Source organism: Trichomycterus rosablanca, chromosome 10, assembly GCF_030014385.1.
Source record: "Trichomycterus rosablanca isolate fTriRos1 chromosome 10, fTriRos1.hap1, whole genome shotgun sequence".
NCBI lineage: Eukaryota > Metazoa > Chordata > Actinopteri > Siluriformes > Trichomycteridae > Trichomycterus > Trichomycterus rosablanca.
In genome coordinates this window covers 14892000-14913158 of record NC_085997.1, presented here as the reverse complement: position 1 = coordinate 14913158, position 21159 = coordinate 14892000, and the positions used below count along the sequence as shown (strand labels likewise).

The 21159-nt window shown below is 38.3% G+C and overlaps 1 protein-coding gene across 1 annotated transcript; it reads left to right on the top strand.

The window, feature by feature from the left end:
- Positions 1–421: 421 nt before the first annotated feature.
- Positions 422–8002, top strand: kcng3 (potassium voltage-gated channel, subfamily G, member 3). Its single transcript, XM_063003629.1, has 2 exons — positions 422–1038; positions 7357–8002. The coding sequence occupies exons 1-2, from the start codon at positions 422–424 to the stop codon at positions 8000–8002; spliced, it is 1263 nt and encodes a 420-aa protein (XP_062859699.1).
- The last annotated feature ends 13157 nt before the right edge of the window (positions 8003–21159 follow it).

Here is a 21159-nt window from a genome sequence, read left to right as displayed (position 1 = left end):
AAAGATATAATAAAATATTTGCAGAAATGTGAGGGGTGTACTCACTTTTGTGATACACTGTATGTCACTTAAACACAATACTGTGGTAATACTGTACTGTATGGTTATGGTAATAAAGCTTCTTTTGAGTTTGAGTTGAGAGAGAGAGAGAGAGAGAGAGAGAGAGAGAGAGAGAGAGAGAGAGAGAGAGAAGTGCCCCCCTTGAAGGCTGGAGTTGGGATAGGAAAACTCGGAGCAGAAGGAGCGCTGAATCTGGAGAATGCGCACACTCCGTAAAGTGCAGCAGCGCAAAACGCTCCATCGTTTTTAACATCCTGCACAAAAAGTGGATATTTGGATTGGCAATGATCTGTCAAAAGCGCATCATTTACCGAAATCTGCACTTTCCACAAATGACTTGAGCTCATCCTGGAGCGCCGAGATGAAGTTCGGCAAGAACATCTGCATCCTGAATGTCGGCGGCACCAAATACGCGTTCAGTCGGGATGTGATTAAGGATTTCCCTTTGCGCAGAGTGAGCCGGCTGCACAGCTGCTCTTCAGAGAAAGAAGTCCTGGAGGTTTGCGATGATTACGATCGGGAGCGCAATGAGTTTTTCTTTGACCGGCACTCTGAAGCGTTCGTCTTCATCATGCTGTATGTGCGCTCCGGTAAACTGCGCTTCGTACCGCGGATGTGCGAGCTGTCCTTCTACAACGAGATGATCTACTGGGGGCTTGAGAGTTCGCACCTGGAGTTCTGCTGCCAGAGGCGTCTGGATGATCGCATGTCCGACACCTACACTTATTTCTCGGAGGATGACGGGAGAGCTGATGAGGAATCACGGACTGGAGATGAAGAACCCACAGAGAGGGGATCTGGTAACCAGGGATGGCTGGAGCGCATGAGGAGGACGTTCGAGGAACCCGCGTCCTCAGTGGCAGCGCAGATCCTCGCCTCGGTCTCGGTGATTTTTGTCATTATTTCCATGGTTATCCTGTGTGCCAGCACTCTGCCCGACTGGGACACAGCCAAGAACAACACAGCCGAGGAGCACAGGTAAGAGAAAAAGCACAGTAACAGTCGTAAAGTCGTTTTGATTTAAATTTGCCCAGTATGGCAAAATATCACATTACAGTATTTTTACAATAAGCATACGAAGGATATTTCATTTCATCCTAATCACTGTGGCGGTGGATCACAGGACTGCTAACCCCTTTATTTATTTATTTTAAATAAAGATGCCAATAAATAGTTTCTTTACCACATAAGAACATGCATTAGAAGAGTCAATGTGAAAAAGAACTATATAATATATATATAAGTATTCAATTAGCCATACATGTTTAGAATATTTTGTGTCCTGCTTGTCATATTAATTTTTTATGATACTCCAAAACCACTTGCTGTAACAAATATTAAAAGATAGAAACATTGGTAAGGCAATTATGTTTTACAGCACTGAGTAAATTGAGTGTAACCCTGTCAGCAATGGCTTAAAATTTGCCAGTTAATCTACTACTAAATGTAGTGGTGTATCTTGCTGATTTTGTCTTAAACTATACCACAACCTTGTAGATGTGTAGATGAGCTGATTTGAGCCTGTATACCAGGCTGAGGTTTGTGTTTAGGTTTTAATGTTGTCTTTACCACATGAACATACATAAGACATTTTCATTAAAAAGGCAGTATGGAAAGTTCATCCCCCTGCTTGGGGTACCCAATTAATACAAAAATAATGATTTTGGGAAAGAAATGCTGTTTTAAAACATGGGTATACACAACATCTTCTGCTCTTAAAGCATTGTAGCACAAAAAATGTATTAATTATTTCCCGGTATAAATGTTAATAAAACATTTTAATTACCCTGGAATGATGTATTTTCTTTATAGAACTAAAAGGGAAAGAACATATAACTTTATGCTGTAATAAAAATATTCAATCTGACAATTAACCCTATATGTTTAGAATACAATGTTATACAATTTTTATATTTTTATACAATATTTTATGTTCCTTCTGTTGCAACAATGTTTAAATTCTAATTTAAAGTTATCTTTACAGTAAACAACAGCTGAAACAGAAATTCATAAAATTTTCCAAAACATTATGGTCTGTGGTTAAAGATAGAAGAAATAAATAAGAGTTAAAGGATAAAAAAGCAATTTTGAGGACATAGGAGTCTCTGGGCATTATGTCCAATACAAGCACTTATGATATGCAGCATTTAGCAGATGTGATGAAAAAGGAAAATGCACTGTGCAGTTACATTTTCCTAATGTGAAAAGTAATAGCTTTAAAGTAATAACAAAATGGTAAAATTACATGCACTCAACCTATAACTGATTTGTCTGGGGCACAAATGATACACACTTATGAGCGCCACCCTAGTGACAGATAAAATTTAATTTTTTTCCTACAGTAAGTGAGTAACCACAGTGAAAAGCAGTCCTCATAAATCTCACATATTGGGTTGTAATTCCTGATCTCACACAACATCCTTTTGAGAGGCACATTTAATGACAGCTTTGTGTTGCCAGTTGGTGTCTGGCTGCTGTTTGATTTAGGCATTTCTGTAGGCGGTAAAAATGTATACTGTATAACCCATTTCATATACAGGGAATTAAGCAGGTAAAGGAGGCATATTAAAGTAATCATAAATCACCCACATGTCTAAGACACATCCACTTAATAAAAGTTAAATGTACGACACCCCTGAGTGGAACCAATTAACATTTTTGCCATCTTGCTATCATACACAAATGGCAAGCAATGCTGTCATTAAACCTGACTATATTAGGTTATTTAGTAACAAGGAGGGGTGCTCCAGATGTTTGCATGTCATTACATTCAAATAATTGTCATGTTTTACCACCACTTTATGATGGTCAGGGTCATGGTGGGTCCGGTCGCCCCGGCATCACTGGGTGCAATACAGTAACACACCCCGAACAGGACGGCAGTCGATCACAGGGCCCCCTCAGACATAGCCAATGATGTCAGTATGTAGACACCCGACCAGCTAAAAGCACTGCTGGGGATTCAAATCTAACGTAACGTAATTTACTGCTGTGACACCTGAACAACTAGAATTCATATAAAATTAAAACAATAAATATTAATATATAGATTTAATAAATTTTTCAAAAAAATTGTACTTGTATTTTTATTGTAATGCATAAAACTCTTAATGTGTGGTGTAACAATGAAATATTTAGGGCCTAAGTTAAAGAGGTATATGATAATCACTGAGACCTAATGATACCTGCAGAACTAAAAAGATATTCTTATCCTAATATATGTGATATTAAAATTATATAGTCAGATCACCCATACATGTTTAAAATCATAATGAAGGATGGTTGTTTTCTGTCTTTCTGGGGTTTTATATCAGTTTTTTTTAGCATTGCTAATGTCGTCTAACTGTCAGTGTTTGTGGCCACAATTTTACTGTTGTTGTACTGTAACGTTATACTTTCAAATTGTGTTTGCAATCTTCCTGAAGTAAAATCTATCTATCTATCTATCTATCTATCTATCTATCTATCTATCTATCTATCTATCTATCTATCTATCTATCTATCTATCTATCTATCTATCTATCTATCTATCTATCTATCTATCTATCATTGTAACCTTGTAACATTGTAACCTCGCTTGAGTCACATTTACAGTTGTAGATGGGGAACAGGCTTAGTTTAATGTTTAATAGAATTAGAATCTGAATCTTTATTTTGTACCAGGTGTACAAGGAATTTCTCTTGCTGCAGGTGTCAACATAACTAGTTTAATTAACAAACAACTAAAAATTGTAATTAATAAGAAAATTATTGTAACAAATTCATAAAATTGCCTCTGTTACAACTTTAATGTGGTGAAGGCTTTAAATTCTACATTTGTTTATATTTACAAAACACACTTAAGTTGGTCAGTGGAAACATTGGAAATCTTTAATAACATTAGTACTATGTCACGAGATGTTATTGAGACATCTTTATTACGTAGTAAATAACTTTTGCAGCACTGTTGTTCCATTTTAAACCATTACAAACTATCCTTAATTCCCAGAAATCACAAGGGTTTTTTTAGACGAATTTGGGTCTGGCGTTTTTGCTTTTTACAGCAAGTTATGCATATTTGCACATTGGCCTTTGATACTAAAATGTCTGAATAGTAGACCTGGCATGAATTCCAGCTTTGTGAGGATCATATTGTACAGTTTCTGTTGAAAAGCTTTTAATTTAAGAGCTATGTATTCCCGCAGTAAACCTAGATCTGCAATTACTACTCCTATTTGCTGGTACATGTTTTAAATGCACTGCCAGGACTAAACCTATTTTTCAGTTTTTGGTGACTGAAGCACCTGTAGTTTGAGCAACTTGTTTGGCCTATTTTTAAATCTGTCAGTTGTCTAATTTTGCTTTGATTTCTTTTTTGGCAAATAATCTAATATTTATGCAGCTATAGTATGTTTGTAATTGTGATTTAGTGTCTTCAAAGATAAGGTCCTCTACCTGTATAAGATTAGTTGTTCTCAAATAATTGCAGTCAGGTAATATTGGGACAGGTCTGCTTGTGACCTTAATAGTTTTCTTTTTAAGGAGCCAGTATTTTAAGACATGTCTTTTGGATTTCTAAGTTAGATCTATATCCCTGTACCAAGCTCTGAATAAAAAGTAGATGATTGCAGCTGTATACAGCTATTCCATAAACAGTATATCAAAATGAAATGTTCAAACTGTCTATAAACTGAAACCCAGTGTAATGAGCAGCTATAAAAACATCTTTATTTCAAGCAAGCTGACAAACAGCCCAATGAAGAAATAAAATACAAACCTTTAATGTGTCTCACATTTTCACTGACATGTTTCTCTCCCACTGTTTTCAGCTTTTACGTTCTGTCTTTTGTCTCTTTTATGCCGGTGTTTTTTGGACTTTTGTCTGTCCTCATGCTCACATCCCGTGCCTTGTTGGTTTCATATCCTTTACCATTCCAGAGGTCAGATATATGTCTTTGTGTTTGTGAGAAGACAGTAAGGGAGAAAATTGAAGGTGGTGAGGTTTGTCATGCATGGAAATAATTCTGCTGCCATAAATGACAGAGTAATAAATGTTTCCTGGCTGTACATCATGACAATACATATATTGTATTTGCTGAATGTATTTACTGTATCTTGCACTTAATTAGAATTAGATTTGATACTCTGGCATTTGTGAGCAGAAAGAACACCAACTGAATGTGCAATTCCTACACATTTCCCCTTTCCTCAGTAAAGCTTGGTGCTGCTCTTCACTTCACTTTACCACACTGCTTCCAGTCTCTGTCTTCAGTTATGTGTTAGTCCTAGAAACACTATTGCCAAAAGTATGTGGACACTTGTAATTATTGTGTTCAAGTGTTAAGTAAATTATGTAAAATAAACAATATGATTCCAACTTTGTAGCAACTGTTTGTGAAAGCCCCTTCCTTGTTTTAGCATGATTGTGCAGGTCCATAAAACATGCTCTGGTGAGTTTGATGTAGTGACCTGCACAGCGAGAAGTAAAAACACTTATTGTGAGCCAGACCTCCTTATCCAACATCAGTGTTCGGCCATACAAAAGCCTTTTTAGAAAAGTGAGGTTTTGTAATGGTACTTCCAACAAGCTAAAGGTCCAGTGTCCACATACCTTTGTTCATATCGTGCAAATGTTTGTCTATTGTCAGGTAATCTAAATCAGTTTAAAAAATTTTATTGTCATACAAATTTTTACACTTTAGCTAAAGTGCTTTTAAAAGCCTAAAATGAACCATAAAATGAACTGGGAAATGGACTGTACAGTCAAAACAGCCTGTCATTTTCATGGTTTTCAGATAGGTAGGAGATATTTACATGTCCATCAAATGAAAGTGCAGGTAGTAAACAGGTGGCTGTAATAAATGAGGGACTGACAGCATAAAAACAGTCCCAGTGCATTGTTTTCCACCCACTAGAAATAAAAAATAAATAAATTGTGAATCAAAAAAGTACGAAAATCAGAAACTGGGCAGCACAGTGGCTCAGTGGGTAGCACTGTCGCTGCACAACAAGAAGGTCCTGGGTTTGATTCCCAGGTGGAGCGGTCTGGGTCCTTTCTGTGTGGAGTTTGCATGTTCTCCACATGTCTGTGTGGGTTTCCTTCAGGAGCTTTCCTCCCACAGTCTGAAGACATGCAAGTGAGGTGAATTGGAGACACTAAATATGCCATGACTGTGTTCGACATTGAACTTGTGAACTGATGAACCTTATGTAACCTGTCCTGTCATTAATATAACCAAAGTGTGTAAAGCATGACGTTAAAATCCTAATGAATCAATAAATAAAATTATAAACTTGATTACTTTATTGAATAACATAGTAATTCCATAGAAGGTATTTGGTTTAACCAGTACTGTCACTATTACCTCACTACCAAGATATAAACTTGCAGCTTTTGTTTTAGAACCAGAACTTATCTTGTAATCTGGCTTCCTGAATGAATTGAATAGCCCTAATATAGATCACACTTATCACACATTAAATTCTTACCCATACATGTTTCCTGGCAATTACTGTGAAGGCCTGGGTAGGGGGGCAAAAGTTGTCTTCAAAACTTTTCAGAGAGCAACTTTGCTTTCTAGCCCTAAAACGCTTAAAAATCATGTTTCAATGGAGCCATAGAAGCAAATCCATATACTAACTTAATAATTCATCAGATTAAACAAATATAATATCTGAGCAGCATCAAGCTCTTCTTTTATAAAACTGTCATGAGCAAAACACTTACATTTCCAGCATGACAAAAGATGAACTTTTAAAGTTCTAAAAACCCTGCATGGTTCATGGTAGACTGCATGCTTGTGTTTTAAATGCATTAAAGAAATGTAACCAAAAAGAATAATTTACATAATTTTCATGTTACTTCAGATGTAGTTGATCAGCCAGGATGTGCTTGAGGTTTGATGTTTGCTTCTTCAGAGTTGCACTGGAGCTTAGTGGCTAATGATGCTACATGTCGATTTTGGTTGATACAGACTTGAATTGTTTGTTAGCCTCATAACTTCAGTATAAAACTATAGAAGCAAACATCAGGCACAGATCATGTCTGGGTTAATCGACTAGGGATTATTGTGTATTTTATTCTTGACTGAAGGATTTCTTTAAATGTACTGTTAATATTTTAAATTAAAAGTAAGTATATAACAAATAAAAAAGCATAGAATGACTTAAATGTAGATTAGGGTGAATTCAGGTAAACATAGCCACTCTTTAATATTGAAATACATGACAAAATGTGGCCCACTTTACCAGACTTTACCCTAATTGTAATCTTTGTTGTTTGCTGATTATTGTTTTCTATTCTTTTTCCTCCTACAGGATCATTGAAGCAGTTTGTATCGGCTGGTTCACTGCTGAGTGCATAGTGCGCTTTATTGTTTCGCGGGACAAATGTGAGTTTGTGCGTCGACCCCTGAACATCATCGACCTGCTAGCTATCACTCCTTACTACGTCTCGGCAACCATGACTGCCCTAACTGGGGAAAACCCACAGCTTCAAAGGGCAGGGGTCACACTGCGGGTACTGCGGATGATGCGCATCTTTTGGCTGATCAAGCTGGCCCGCCACTTCCTTGGTCTGCAGACACTGGGGCTGACTTTGCGCCGCTGCTATCGTGAGATGGTCATGCTGCTGGTGTTTGTGTTTGTAGCCATGGCCATTTTCAGTGCTCTGGCCCAGCTTCTGGAGCATGGGCTGGATCTGGAGAGTAGCAACGAGGACTACGCCAGCATCCCGGCAGCCTGCTGGTGGGTTATTATCTCCATGACCACGGTGGGCTATGGAGACATGTATCCCATCACGATGCCGGGTCGCGTGCTGGGTGGCGTGTGTGTTGTGAGTGGCATTGTGCTTCTGGCTCTCCCAATTACTTTTATCTACCACAGCTTTGTGCAGTGCTACCACGAACTCAAATTCCGCTCAGCACGCTGCGTGCGAAGTCTCTCTGCTGAGTTTCTCAACTGACTGTTGATTGCTGTCGGACATGACTGATTCTCAGCCTGGCTCCTTTATCCCTCATCTTGTTTCTCTGTGCCTTTCTTTTAAAACCTTTAACAGACTTTTTAAGCTAAGCATTAGTAATTAAGAAATGCCATGACATCTGCTCAGAAAATGCCTAAATGCAGCATCTTTTTTCAGACTTAGTTAATCTGAACAAGTACTTTTGAAAACTTGAATTTCTGCTCTGACACACTGTTAAAAAAATATAAAAAACTTCAAGCAGCAAAGCACACAACAAGCATCTGAACTTTTGCAATATAACCCCGCGTCTATAAAACCCACTGACCCAAAGAAACAAAATCAACTGTGGCAACAGCCGGCACCAGATGGCACGGCTGCCTATAAGGGCCGACTGGCAAGACTTTCAGGGTCATAACAGTCCTCTAGACCTCAGTCAGCTTTTTCTCAAGTGCCCTGGTATGCTTTCACATACAGAAACACTCTGTTCACATGGATACATTTTCCCAGCTCATTAGATCATCAATTCAAGGTAAAACTGAAGGAAAGGAAGGAGAAGGAAACTTGCTGTCCTGCTGTCACAAGAATTCAGTTTGATTGTGTTTTCCAGATATTTTTACATTTTTGCAATAGATACTGACAGTGCAGCTTTAAATCTCAAATTAAAATACTGAGTAAATGAGTAAAATAATTGACAGAGATGACATGGGTGCACTTATATCATTTAATTAATGTGATTATGTTGCATTATTATTATCCTTATTATTATAATTATAAGTCACATTAAACATCTATTAAATCCCTATAGCAAGACTCTCAGAGAGCCACCCCCCAACAGACAGACAGGAACACACACATATATACAGTGAAGGCCAAAAATCTTGGACCACTAGTAAAATGCTTTTATTTAACAACTTTCTTAAATGCTATTTATTATACAGTAAATATCAAAGCAGCTATTGAAGACCAAAGAAGATGAAAGAGTGCACAGATTTAAAGAAAAAGAAACACAAGTATTCAATAACGTCACAAAAAGCTCTTAGGAGTATTATGAATTCATACCGGTATAACATGGATTATAAGATTCTGCTTGTACTTGTAGGATACATGCTAGCTGTATTACAGTATTATACTGTATTACAGTGTCATTACAGTAAAAGGGGGCATAATCAATACTAAGAAGCTGTACAATGTATGTATTTTTTAAGATTCAGTTTTAATCAAATTCTTATGCTAATTATATTCCTTCTTATTAAAAATGTTTTTTATTTTAGACAAATGCACAATTTTAGTAGTCTCAAGACTTTGGCCCACACTGCAGTGAAAAGCTGAGAAAAAAAAACACTTCATTTTGACCTCTTAGATTCAAACATCATTTTAACTGTAACAAACCATTACAATGAAAGACATATGAAAAATACAAAATACTTTATGCAACTCTAGCCTGTGTTTACAATGCATCTAAAATTATTAAGGTACTAAGACTGTACCTAATTGTGCTGTTGCACCTGGGACTACCCTGCTTGAGGCACAGATTTGAAAAGCTTCTATAAGATGATAAAACTGGTCAACAGCTTTGTGCTAGGGGCGACACGGTGGCTCAGTGGGTAGCACTGTCGCCTCAGAACAAGAAGGTCCTGGGTTTGATCCCCAGGCGGGGCGGTCCGGGTCCTTTCTGTGTGGAGTTTGCATGTTTTCTCCGTGTTTGCGTGGGTTTCCTCCAGGAGCTCTGGTTTCCTCCCACAGTCCAAAAACATGCAGTCAAGTTAACTGGAGACACTGAATTGCCCTATAGGTGAATGGGTGTGTGTATGTGTGTCTGCCCTGTGATGGACTGGCACCTCGTCCGGGGTGTTACTGTGTGCCTTGTGCCCATTAAAAAGCTGAGATAGGCTCCACCACCCCCCGCGACCCTAATTGGATAAGCGGTTAAGAAAGTGAGTGAGCTCTGTGCTAAATAAAAAGAATGTTTAGTGACAAAAATGATGTGATTATTAATAAATAAAGCAATTTTTAATAAAGACAGTTGTGTGAGAACAAGTAAACAAGTACAAGTGTAGAGTGTACTGATAAGCCATTTGATGCAGGGTAGTGGGTTTTACTAAAAGAAAAGTAAGCAATTACACATTATACTTCCATATTTGTGGTCAACAATATCAAAACACTGTCAAAAACTATTCCTTTACCTTTTCTTTTATTCAAAGCCCATGTGCCTGTTATGCAACAAAACCTTCACATATAGCAGCAAAAGGTGAACAAAACCATGTTGTTACCCTAAATAGTTCTTAAATGGCCCAATATGTGTTAATCAAACGTTTGTAAAACACCCAAACCAAAATTCAGGGGGTGAAATAGAAAAGCAAATGAGTAAAAAAGACTTGCAACTCAAAGTAACTCAATTCAGTGAGATAAATGGTGCCCTGGCAACAACTGACAGAAACCCTTTATGAACCTCTATGAACATTTTTCATAAGTTTTACAATCAATGCACAGTCAATAATTTTTTTAGTTGTATTTACTTACACATGATGTGAAGCACAGAATATACAACCGGAGAGTTAGTATTATTCGGTACAACTATCATGCATGTACAATTATAGGACATTTTATAAACTACACCTACTATACAGATAAACTTCATGGGTATAAAATTACCCCATCTGTTGCCTTCTACACTTTGTCACCCCCTGTACCCTATTTCTCAATCATCAAGGACCCCAATAGAACCCCACTGACCAGATGCTATTAGAATGGTGGACCATTCTCAGTTCTGCAGTGACACTAACATGGTAACAAAATTGTAGAGTGTAATGTACTAGTGTGAGTGTATTAGGTGCAGCATTGGAAGAATGGTAGCTTAGTGGGTAGAGCTTTAGGCTATCAATTGAAAGGTTGAGAGTTCGAATCCCAATTCTGCCATGCAGCCACTGTTGGGCCCTTGAGCAAGGCCCTTAACCCTCCATGCTCCAGTGGCACCTTACAATGGTTGATCCTGCACTCTTCCAAACAAGCTGGGATATGCGAAGAAATAATTTAGTTGTACTGTACATCTGCATATGTAGAAATGACAAATAAAGGCATTCTATTCTATTCTATTGTTTTAGGGATTTTAGATACCTCATTATCAATACTACACTAACAATGTACACTAACAATTAGTATGAACAGGGTATGTTTTCCTAATGAAGCAGCCAGTAAAGTTTCTCAACAACACTGCTGCATCTGATACACTCATATCAGAACAACACACACTACCACTCAATCACCAAATTAATTTCACTGCAGTGCTGAGAGTGGTCCATCGCTCAGTCATCATCTAGTCAGTGGGGGTCACTTTAGATTAATAAATGGGGTACAGGATGCATGAAAAAAAGTAGAGAACAGCAGATGGGGTACAGTTAGTAATTGTATACCCTCTATATGGTAGATGCAGCTTGTAAAAGAGTCAGTGAATAAACATTTCTGATAAGTGTGCCTAATAAAGAGCTTGGTAATGAGTGCAATACTTTAGGCTTCCACTATATTATTTTAGCTGCTGAATGAATGTAACTGCTTTTAAGACATTTTGTTGTTTTGTGCTACACTTTTAAACCCCTGTCCAATTCTATTTATAAGGAGTTGAGGTGGCTCGCAGGTTTTCTTAAAAATTATAGCTTCTATAGCTTTTTATAGTCTTTAAAGTTTATAGCGCCATAGTTTTTGTTTGTAGATTGGTTGAAATGAAAATCTGCAACCCCACTGACCCTTTGTGAGTAAAACTGAATACAATTAGATAAGGTTGTAAACTGTGGTTAAATTATTGTGTTGTCATGATCAACAATTGCAGTTACTTGCTTATAGTTCCTATGCTAGCCTCTATTATTGATATTAGGTTAAATAACCATAGCCGTTAACATTTGAAAATATTGAACACATCCCTAATTGAAATTAATTCCTGATACAGTGCCTTGCAAAAGTATTCAGCCCCCTTGAACTTTTCAACCTTTTGCCACATTTCAGGCTTTAAACATAAAGATATGAAATTGTAATTTTTTGTGAAGAATCAACAACAAGCGGGACACAATCGTGAAGTGGAACGAAATTTATTGGATATTTTAAACTTTTTTTAGAAATAAAAAACTGAAAAGTGGCGCGTGCAATATTATTCAGCCCCCTTGCGTTAATACTTTGTAGTGCCACCTTTTGCTGCGATTACAGCTGCAAGTCGCTTGGGGTATGTCTCTATTAGTTTTGCACATCGAGATACTGAAATTTTTGCCCATTCTTCCTTGCAAAACAGCTCGAGCTCAGTGAGGTTGGATGGAGAGCGTTTGTGAACAGCAGTTTTCAGCTCTTTCCACAGATTCTCGATGGGATTCAGGTCTGGACTTTGACTTGGCCATTCTAACACCTGGATACGTTTATTTGTGAACCATTCCATTGTAGATTTTGCTTTATGTTTTGGATCATTGTCTTGTTGGAAGATAAATCACCGTCCCAGTCTCAGGTCTTTTGCAGACTGCAACGTGGATGGTGTGTTCAGGGTGATGAGCTGTGTTGCTTTTATGCCAAACATAACGTTTTGCGTTGTGGCCAAAAAGTTCGATTTTGGTTTCATCTGACCAGAGCACCTTCTTCCACATGCTTGGTGTGTCTCCCAGGTGACTTTTTATAGATATCTTTGAGAAATGGCTTTCTTCTTGCCACTCTTCCATAAAGGCCAGATTTGTGCAGTGTACGACTGATTGTTGTCCTATGGACAGATTCTCCCACCTCAGCTGTAGATCTCTGCAGTTCATTCAGAGTGATCATGGGCCTCTTGGCTGCATCTCTGATCAGTCTTCTCCTTGTTTGAGCTGAAAGTTTAGAGGGACGGCCGGGTCTTGGTAGATTTGCAGTGGTCTGATACTCCCTTCATTTCAATATGATCGCTTGCACAGTGCTCCTTGAGATGTTTAAAGCTTGGGAAATCTTTTTGTCTTCAAATTCGGCTTTAAACTTCTCCACAACAGTATCTCGGACCTGCCTGGTGTGTTTCTTGATCTTCATGATGCTCTCTGCGCTTTAAACAGAACTCTGAGACTATCACAGAGCAGGTGCATTTATACGGAGACTTGATTACACACAGGTGGATTATATTTATCACCATCAGTCATTTAGGTCAACATTGGATCATTCAGAGATCCTCACTGAACTTCTGGAGTGAGTTTGCTGCACTGAAAGTAAAGGGGCTGAATAATATTGCACGCCCCACTTTTCAGGTTTTTATTTCTAAAAAAAGTTTAAAATATCCAATAAATTTCGTTCCACTTCACAATTGTGTCGCACTTGTTATTGATTCTTCACAAAAAATTACAATTTCATATCTTTATGTTTAAAGCCTGAAATGTGGCAAAAGGTTGAAAAGTTCAAGGGGGCTGAATACTTTTGCAAGGCACTGTAAATGTTGAAGGATCACATCTACAACTCTACAGAAACAAACATCAAATGTTTAGCTACACAGGGATAAAGCCACCACCTGCCCATATATTAATCGAGGAAGATGACTGTGCGGACCAAGAAGTGCTAACCAAATTGATTAACAAACACCTCACCCACACACTCAGCAGTCGCAGAGCTGTCACTCTTCTCCCGCTTTACTATTCACAAAGCAAGCAAAAAGCCAATCTCCCTAATCGCTCACGACTTGTGTGCTCTCTGGATAGGTGTTGTGGTATACAAGTTAAAAAGCAGATTCGGAAAAGAGGAATGCTTATGAATATCAGTCATTTTATACATTGTGTTTGTATTCACAACAATGATCTGAAAATTTTTATATTTTGGTTTTCTCATTATTCAAGTTATTGTGTTAACACCAACTCTGCTAACAAATTGGTTTTATTACTTTTATTTGTTTGTTTGTTTGAAATTCACTCATTCTTTCACCGATGATTAAAAAAGACGTTTATAATCTAAATGTTACACTTGTGTGTAAAGTTCAACTTTGATTTATTATTTACCTATTTTCGCCCTAATTGTAATAAGGTTTAAACACTCACATAGGCATGTTTGTTACAGAATTCAGTTATTTAGAAAGATAAATTTAACAACAATGTATTATTAAAATAAATATATATGTAATTGTCTCCCACCACAAGATTTGAAAATCCTGTTCAGCTAAAAGTGTAGGCATGCTTATAAAAGGCATTTAATACATAACAGTACATAAAATGTATTTTTCAAACTTGAATAAAAAACGTTTACATTTTACAGGCGCTTATTTAAAGCGACAGTATACAATCTAAGCAGTTGAGGATTAAGGCCCAACAATGGCAACCTGGCAGTGCTAAGGCTTGAACCGGCAACCGGTCCTTATTACTGGACCAGTACCTTAACCACTAGAGCTACAGCTGCCCTAGATGTAATCAAGGTTGGACAGTAACTCTAAATCAGAACACACAACATTAACTGGATCTCTTTAATATTTGTGCATGTGTGCATGTGCAAAAATGCGGCAACAACAAAGCAGGACTTTGTGCATCACCAGTGTTGTTGTTCCTATTCTGACATAACGTTTAGTAAGACACTATGAGGTTTGGGATGCAGCCTTTTGTGTTTTTTGCCATTATGAAGATTCAAAAATAATGTAGCGTCACCGCTAGGGGGCCGCCACGGGCTTTACCCAGAAGCCCTTGCGGCCATGCTGTCCGTGCTTACCGTGACTGTGTAGCCCAGTGTTGGGGCTGGGGTGGCTACGGTGAGGGCTGGATAGGCAGCTTTCATGTTTGTCTGTTGTATGAATGTATGTGTGTGTGAATGAGTGTCCGTCCTATACCACTGAGTGAACTGCCAAGGGCAGCTCACTCGCGACCCTGACGCTTTCCTTCCTACTCGCCGGCGCCACATTGGTGTCAGAAATGGGATTGTGGCGTTTGGGTGGCTCTGGTGGTTCGGTGGGCCAATATGCCCGGTCTGTCTGAGTGCGCTAGCCCAGGTGGCTGTGGGGGCGGGGTGCCCGGACCAGCTGTGGGTGGAAGAGCGGCTCGGCAGTGTAATGGGGTGCGGTCCGGCCGAGGAGCCACCCAGTGAACGCTGGTGAGTTGGTCACCGGTTGATCATTAGGGAGGGGGCAATGTAGCGTCACCCCTAGGGGGTCGCCACAGGCTTTACCCAGAAGCCCTTGCGGCAGTGGTGTCTAAGCTCACCGTAGCCGTGTATCCCGGTGTTGGGAGTAGGGTGGCTGTGGTGAGGGCTGGGTAAGTAGCTTATATGTTTGTCTGTTGTATGAATGTCTGTGTGTATGAATGAGTGTCTGTCCAAAACCACTGAGTGAACTGCCAAGGGCATGCATCAGTACAATGACAAATAAAGTATCTGGTGAGTTTATAATGTTATAATATTAACAACCTCTGCTGGCTGATTGATGGCACCTGAACAGGGGTGGGGAAGGATCGGTTGATCAGGGTGTGTCTCTCCGTATACAGGGCTGATCCGCATTAGCACTCGCGTAGTGCAGGTGAAAAAATGCATACGGCTGCCCACGTGTCGGAGGGGGCATGGGTTAGCTTCGTTCTCCTCAATCAGAGTGGGGATTAGCATTAGTGAAGAGGAAGCATGATGCAATCGGGCAATTGGACGCACTAAAAGGGGAGAAAATGCATAAACAAAAATATTTTAAAAAATAGCTAAAGAAAAGGGATGACACCAACTTTAGTAAGATAGTTGTTGTTTAACAAACAGCTTCACTACTTGTAAAGACGCTAATGCAACATGGCAGCTGCTGAATGTGTTTTGGCAGCTTACCTACATTAAGTCTTTATCTTCTTTGTTGCTTAATGATTAATGTGCCAGTCTCCCTTGATTGATAATCATTCACACTTGCCAGGTGCTTTGTTAGCACACTTGCATTTCTATAAATGCAAGTGTGCTAACAAAGCTTGGTCCGGTCTGGTTTTCTGCTGGTTTTTGATGCCAGCATTCTGTATCTTTCTAGAAACTCACCCCAGTGTCACAGTGTTTTGGGCCTCATGATGGAACCACCCTGGAAAAGCAGATTGCCCCAGAGGTGACGTAACATCCCTTTTCCAAAGTGGACTCCATTATAGTCAATCTATGTTTTGCGCAGGGTGTGCCAGTTGGTGGGGTTGAGTAGTTGAGGTGCTATTTGTGCACTGCAGCAACCAGCAGGTTCGTTATTTTGACAACTGGTATGTCTCAAACAGCCAGAGCATACTGTCATAAGGTGATATCCAGTTCTCAGTTCTGCACTATCTCTTTTGTATCCACTGTCTCAGTTGCAGGCTGTGGATGTTCATGTGTTTCATTTATTACTTCATTTTTATTTATTTTTATTTGCAATTGTTGGTGGCTTTTTAGCAAACAGACAAAATCTTTATTTACATATTCTGAAGTTATGGATCATTTGCTTTTATCTTATTTTGCACATGTGCTCATGACCAAATCATACAGGGAGCAATTAAATCATGTACAGTGTATCACAAAAGTGAGTACACCCCTCACATTTCTGCAAATATTTTATTATATCTTTTCATGGGACAACACTATAGAAATAAAACTTGGATATAACTTAGAGTAGTCAGTGTACAACTTGTATAGCAGTGTAGATTTACTGTCTTCTGAAAATAACTCAACACACAGCCATTAATGTCTAAATGGCTGGCAACATAAGTGAGTACACCCCACAGTGAACATGTCCAAATTGTGCCCAAAGTGTCAATATTTTGTGTGACCACCATTATTATCCAGCACTGCCTTAACCCTCCTGGGCATGGAATTCACCAGAGCTGCACAGGTTGCTACTGGAATCCTCTTCCACTCCTCCATGATGACATCACGGAGCTGGTGGATGTTAGACACCTTGAACTCCTCCACCTTCCACTTGAGGATGCGCCACAGGTGCTCAATTGGGTTTAGTCCATCACCTTTACCTTCAGCTTCCTCAGCAAGGCAGTTGTCATCTTGGAGGTTGTGTTTGGGGTCGTTATCCTGTTGGAAAACTGCCATTAGGCCCAGTTTTCGAAGGGAGGGGATCATGCTCTGTTTCAGAATGTCACAGTACATGTTGGAATTCATGTTTCCCTCAATGAACTGCAGGTCCCCAATGCCAGCAACACTCATGCAGCCCAAAACCATGATGCTACCACCACCATGCTTGACTGTAGGCAAGATACAGTTGTCTTGGTACTTCTCACCAGGGCGCCGCCACACATGCTGGACACCATCTGAGCCAAACAAGTTTATCTTGGTCTCGTCAGACCACAGGGCATTCCAGTAATCCATGTTCTTGGACTGCTTGTTTTCAGCAAACTGTTTGCGGGCTTTCTTGTGCGTCAGCTTCCTTCTGGGATGACGACCATGCAGACCGAGTTGATGCAGTGAGCAGCGTATGGTCTGAGCACTGACAGGCTGACCTCCCACGTCTTCAACCTCTGCAGCAATGCTGGCAGCACTCATGTGTCTATTTTTTAAAGCCAACCTCTGGATATGACGCCGAACACGTGGACTCAACTTCTTTGGTCGACCCTGGCGAAGCCTGTTCCGAGTGGAACCTGTCCTGGAAAACCGCTGTATGACCTTGGCCACCATGCTGTAGCTCAGTTTCAGGGTGTTAGCAATCTTCTTATAGCCCAGGCCATCTTTGTGGAGAGCAACAATTCTATTTCTCACATCCTCAGAGAGTTCTTTGCCATGAGGTGCCATGTTGAATATCCAGTGGCCAGTATGAGAGAATTGTACCCAAAACACCAAATTTAACAGCCCTGCTCCCCATTTACACCTGGGACCTTGACACATGACACCAGGGAGGGACAACGACACATTTGGGCACAATTTGGACATGTTCACTGTGGGGTGTACTTATGTTGCCAGCTATTTAGACATTAATGGCTGTGTGTTGAGTTATTTTCAGAAGACAGTAAATCTACACTGCTATACAAGCTGTACACTGACTACTCTAAGTTATATCCAAGTTTCATGTCTATAGTGTTGTCCCATGAAAAGATATAATGAAATATTTGCAGATATGTGAGGGGTGTACTCACTTTTGTGATACACTGTATTTAGATACCTTACTTATTATCTGGAAAATATCCTCCTAAAGTAAATTAATAATGCATTTGCTACTGTCCCTTCACTATCAGACAAGAAACCTTTCTAAATGTTGTTCAGCATTAAAAAAGGAAAATGAGAAAGAAATTGGGTGTGATATAGTTATTAAGTAAGCACAGACTAACCAGAGACACTTATGAACAGCAGTAATTGTGCCAAACTGGCCCATTAATCAGTTTTTAAATGGGTCATTTTAATTCAGTCCTTACTGGCACATATTATAATTTATCCTTTACCTGACCCCACTACTGCTTTTTCATGCCAAAATCTAGACATCACTCATTAAATGTGTCACCCTTTCTAATTAGCCTTTGTATGAGTCTCTTTTAGACACATGCTGCTTTGTATCTACGACATTATGAGTACTGAATAAAAGATACTGTTTTCTGTTTCTGTTTGTATTGAACATGATATTTGACTTTCTTGTAAATAAATATGTTTAAAAACTTCTACAGATATTTTATATTGAACATACATTTTTGGATGCTTTAATAAATAAACATCTGGAAATTTATGAAATAAAGAAACTTTCATATTTAAAGAATGTGTGTCAGTTCTTTTACTGTGATTCTTTAACATAGATACGGTGGGCATTTTAGCATACTGTATTAAATAATTCTGTGTATTTAGTATGTAATTAGAATTTATATTATATTACATACTTTATATTATTTGCATTATGATATAATACAAAATGTACTAAATGTATTATCTTTATTTTCACAAATTTTATAATGCCATTAATGTTAATGTAGAGACAATGCAGAGTGTATGCTGGCTGTTCTCTACAGAAACACTTCTGTATGGCCAAGAATATGTGGACACTTGATCATGAGCTTGCTGAACACCTCATTCCAAAACTATGGACATTAATAAGGAGTCCTGCTTAACAGCCTTCTTTATTAAGCCATGTGGCACAGCTATCTATTATATTTTTTATAACTGAGTTTATACAACTGTTAGCAATGATTGTGGCCAAAACATCTCATTTTAATAATTAGGAGGGTGTCCACTTATATGTCATCTGCACAAACATATAAAAAAGGGGCTTCAAAAATTGTCTGCTGACTGATGACATTACGAGATTTTTTTACTTCTAAAACTAAAGCAATTAATTTTTCACCCACGGGAGACAGATTGAATTATTCTCACTGACCACGCTCACACGCACATTTAATGTTATTTAGTTCCGTTTGAAAAAAAAAAAACTTAAAATAGAGCTCACAGTGAAGATAACCGGTTACAAAAGCAGCAACCGCTGTTATAGGACGTGTTTGTGTTCAATACTCTGTTCACAGTGTCGATACAAGTGATTCAGGAGTCGACTCATTTTAAGCACAGCGTAAGTTTCTTTTCTCAGTCAATTCTCCGTTTTTACTGTTATAATGAATGTTGCGGTTGTAAATAAACACCAAATACTACAGAACATTTTGTGTGACTCGCTTACCTTATAAAGCTCAGGCTTAATTATACTGGTTTTTACCACAGAGCGGGAGCCGACTCAGAGTCGTTTACGATTTACCGAAGTGAACCACGAATGGATGTGCTGATAGAATCGGCTCAGATGGGATCGGACTGTATTATCTTTTTAAAGTAAATATTTCAATCAGCAGAATCGCATCGCATGTATGATGTGCACAGCGTTAATTACGTGCGTTTATTAATGAACGTTTACGTTAGCTTGTCAGAAGCTTTCTCAATGATGTCTGTTCCACTGCACTATTTTACACTAAAAACTACACTATTCCATAATGCTCCAGATTGCATCATTCTAAATAGGTATCGGTATCGGCGAGTGCAAAAATACATGTACTTGTACTCGTACTCGGTTGGGAAAAAATGGTATCGATGCATCCCTATTTACTATGGAAGCACTTCTGTAAGTCGCCCTGGATAAGAGCGTCTGCTAAATGCCGAAAATGTAAATGTAAACAGTTTTGATTAATGAATCAGTGGGGGTTTGTAAATTAAAAAAAATATGTTATTTATTTATTTACTTATTTATTTGCACTGTGTGGGTCCTTGGCTTCAAAAGTTGAGAACCTTAGTGTTAGTCTTGGTTTAAGCTAAAGCAGTAGCTCCTGTGTATCTGTTGAGAAATGTATTTATTTATTTGTTTTAAAAAACAACTTTAATGAGCAACATATATATTACATAAGATTACATCGAATCACAGCCAAAATATAAAATACACAACAAAATTAAAAATTGTATTAACTAAAAATTGCTCGAGGTAATAAGTAATATAAATTAATATAAATATAAATGTATATTTTTTTATTTATTAGGATTTTAAAGTCATGCTTTACACACTTACATTCATGACAGAGCAGTTAGTTACTCGTTACACAAGATTAATCAGCTCACAAGTTTAATGTCAAACACAGTCATGGACAGTTTTGTATCTCTCATTCACCTCACTTGCATGTCTTTGGACTCTGGAAGGAAACCGGAGCTCCCGGAGGAAACCAACACAGACACAAAGTAATATAAATAAAATAAACATTAAAATAGCTAATGCAGGAATGTATAAATAATACAATTTAATAATTTTTTATAAACATTAAAGGACAGAGAAGTTTTTAGGCAGTGTTAAGGTACTTTTGCCTTCACATTTTTACAGAGTTTTAATGTATTAATGCAAGATATAAAGGAGGCCTTAAAAATGTTGAAATTTGATCTATTATTCATAAATAATATGAATAACAGACCGCCGCACTGCCCCCCCCCATTGGCTGCACTCACCAGGTTGTTATTATTATATTACAATATTTTCGTTTAGTACAATATTAAAATAACTAAAATACAATTTAATATCAGAATACTTGTATTTATCAGCATACAGCATATATATATATATATATATATATATATATATATATATATATATATATATATATATATATATGAAATTTGTTGAGGGGGCCCAATTTTTTTTTGCCCTGGGGCCCATGAGCTCCTAGTTACACCACTGATTGAGTGGGTAACATCTATGCAGAATGCTCAGTGACTTCATTCACCTTATTTGTGTGTCTGTTAAGCAATCATTTGGGCGTGAGCTTGGTTGTGACGTCATC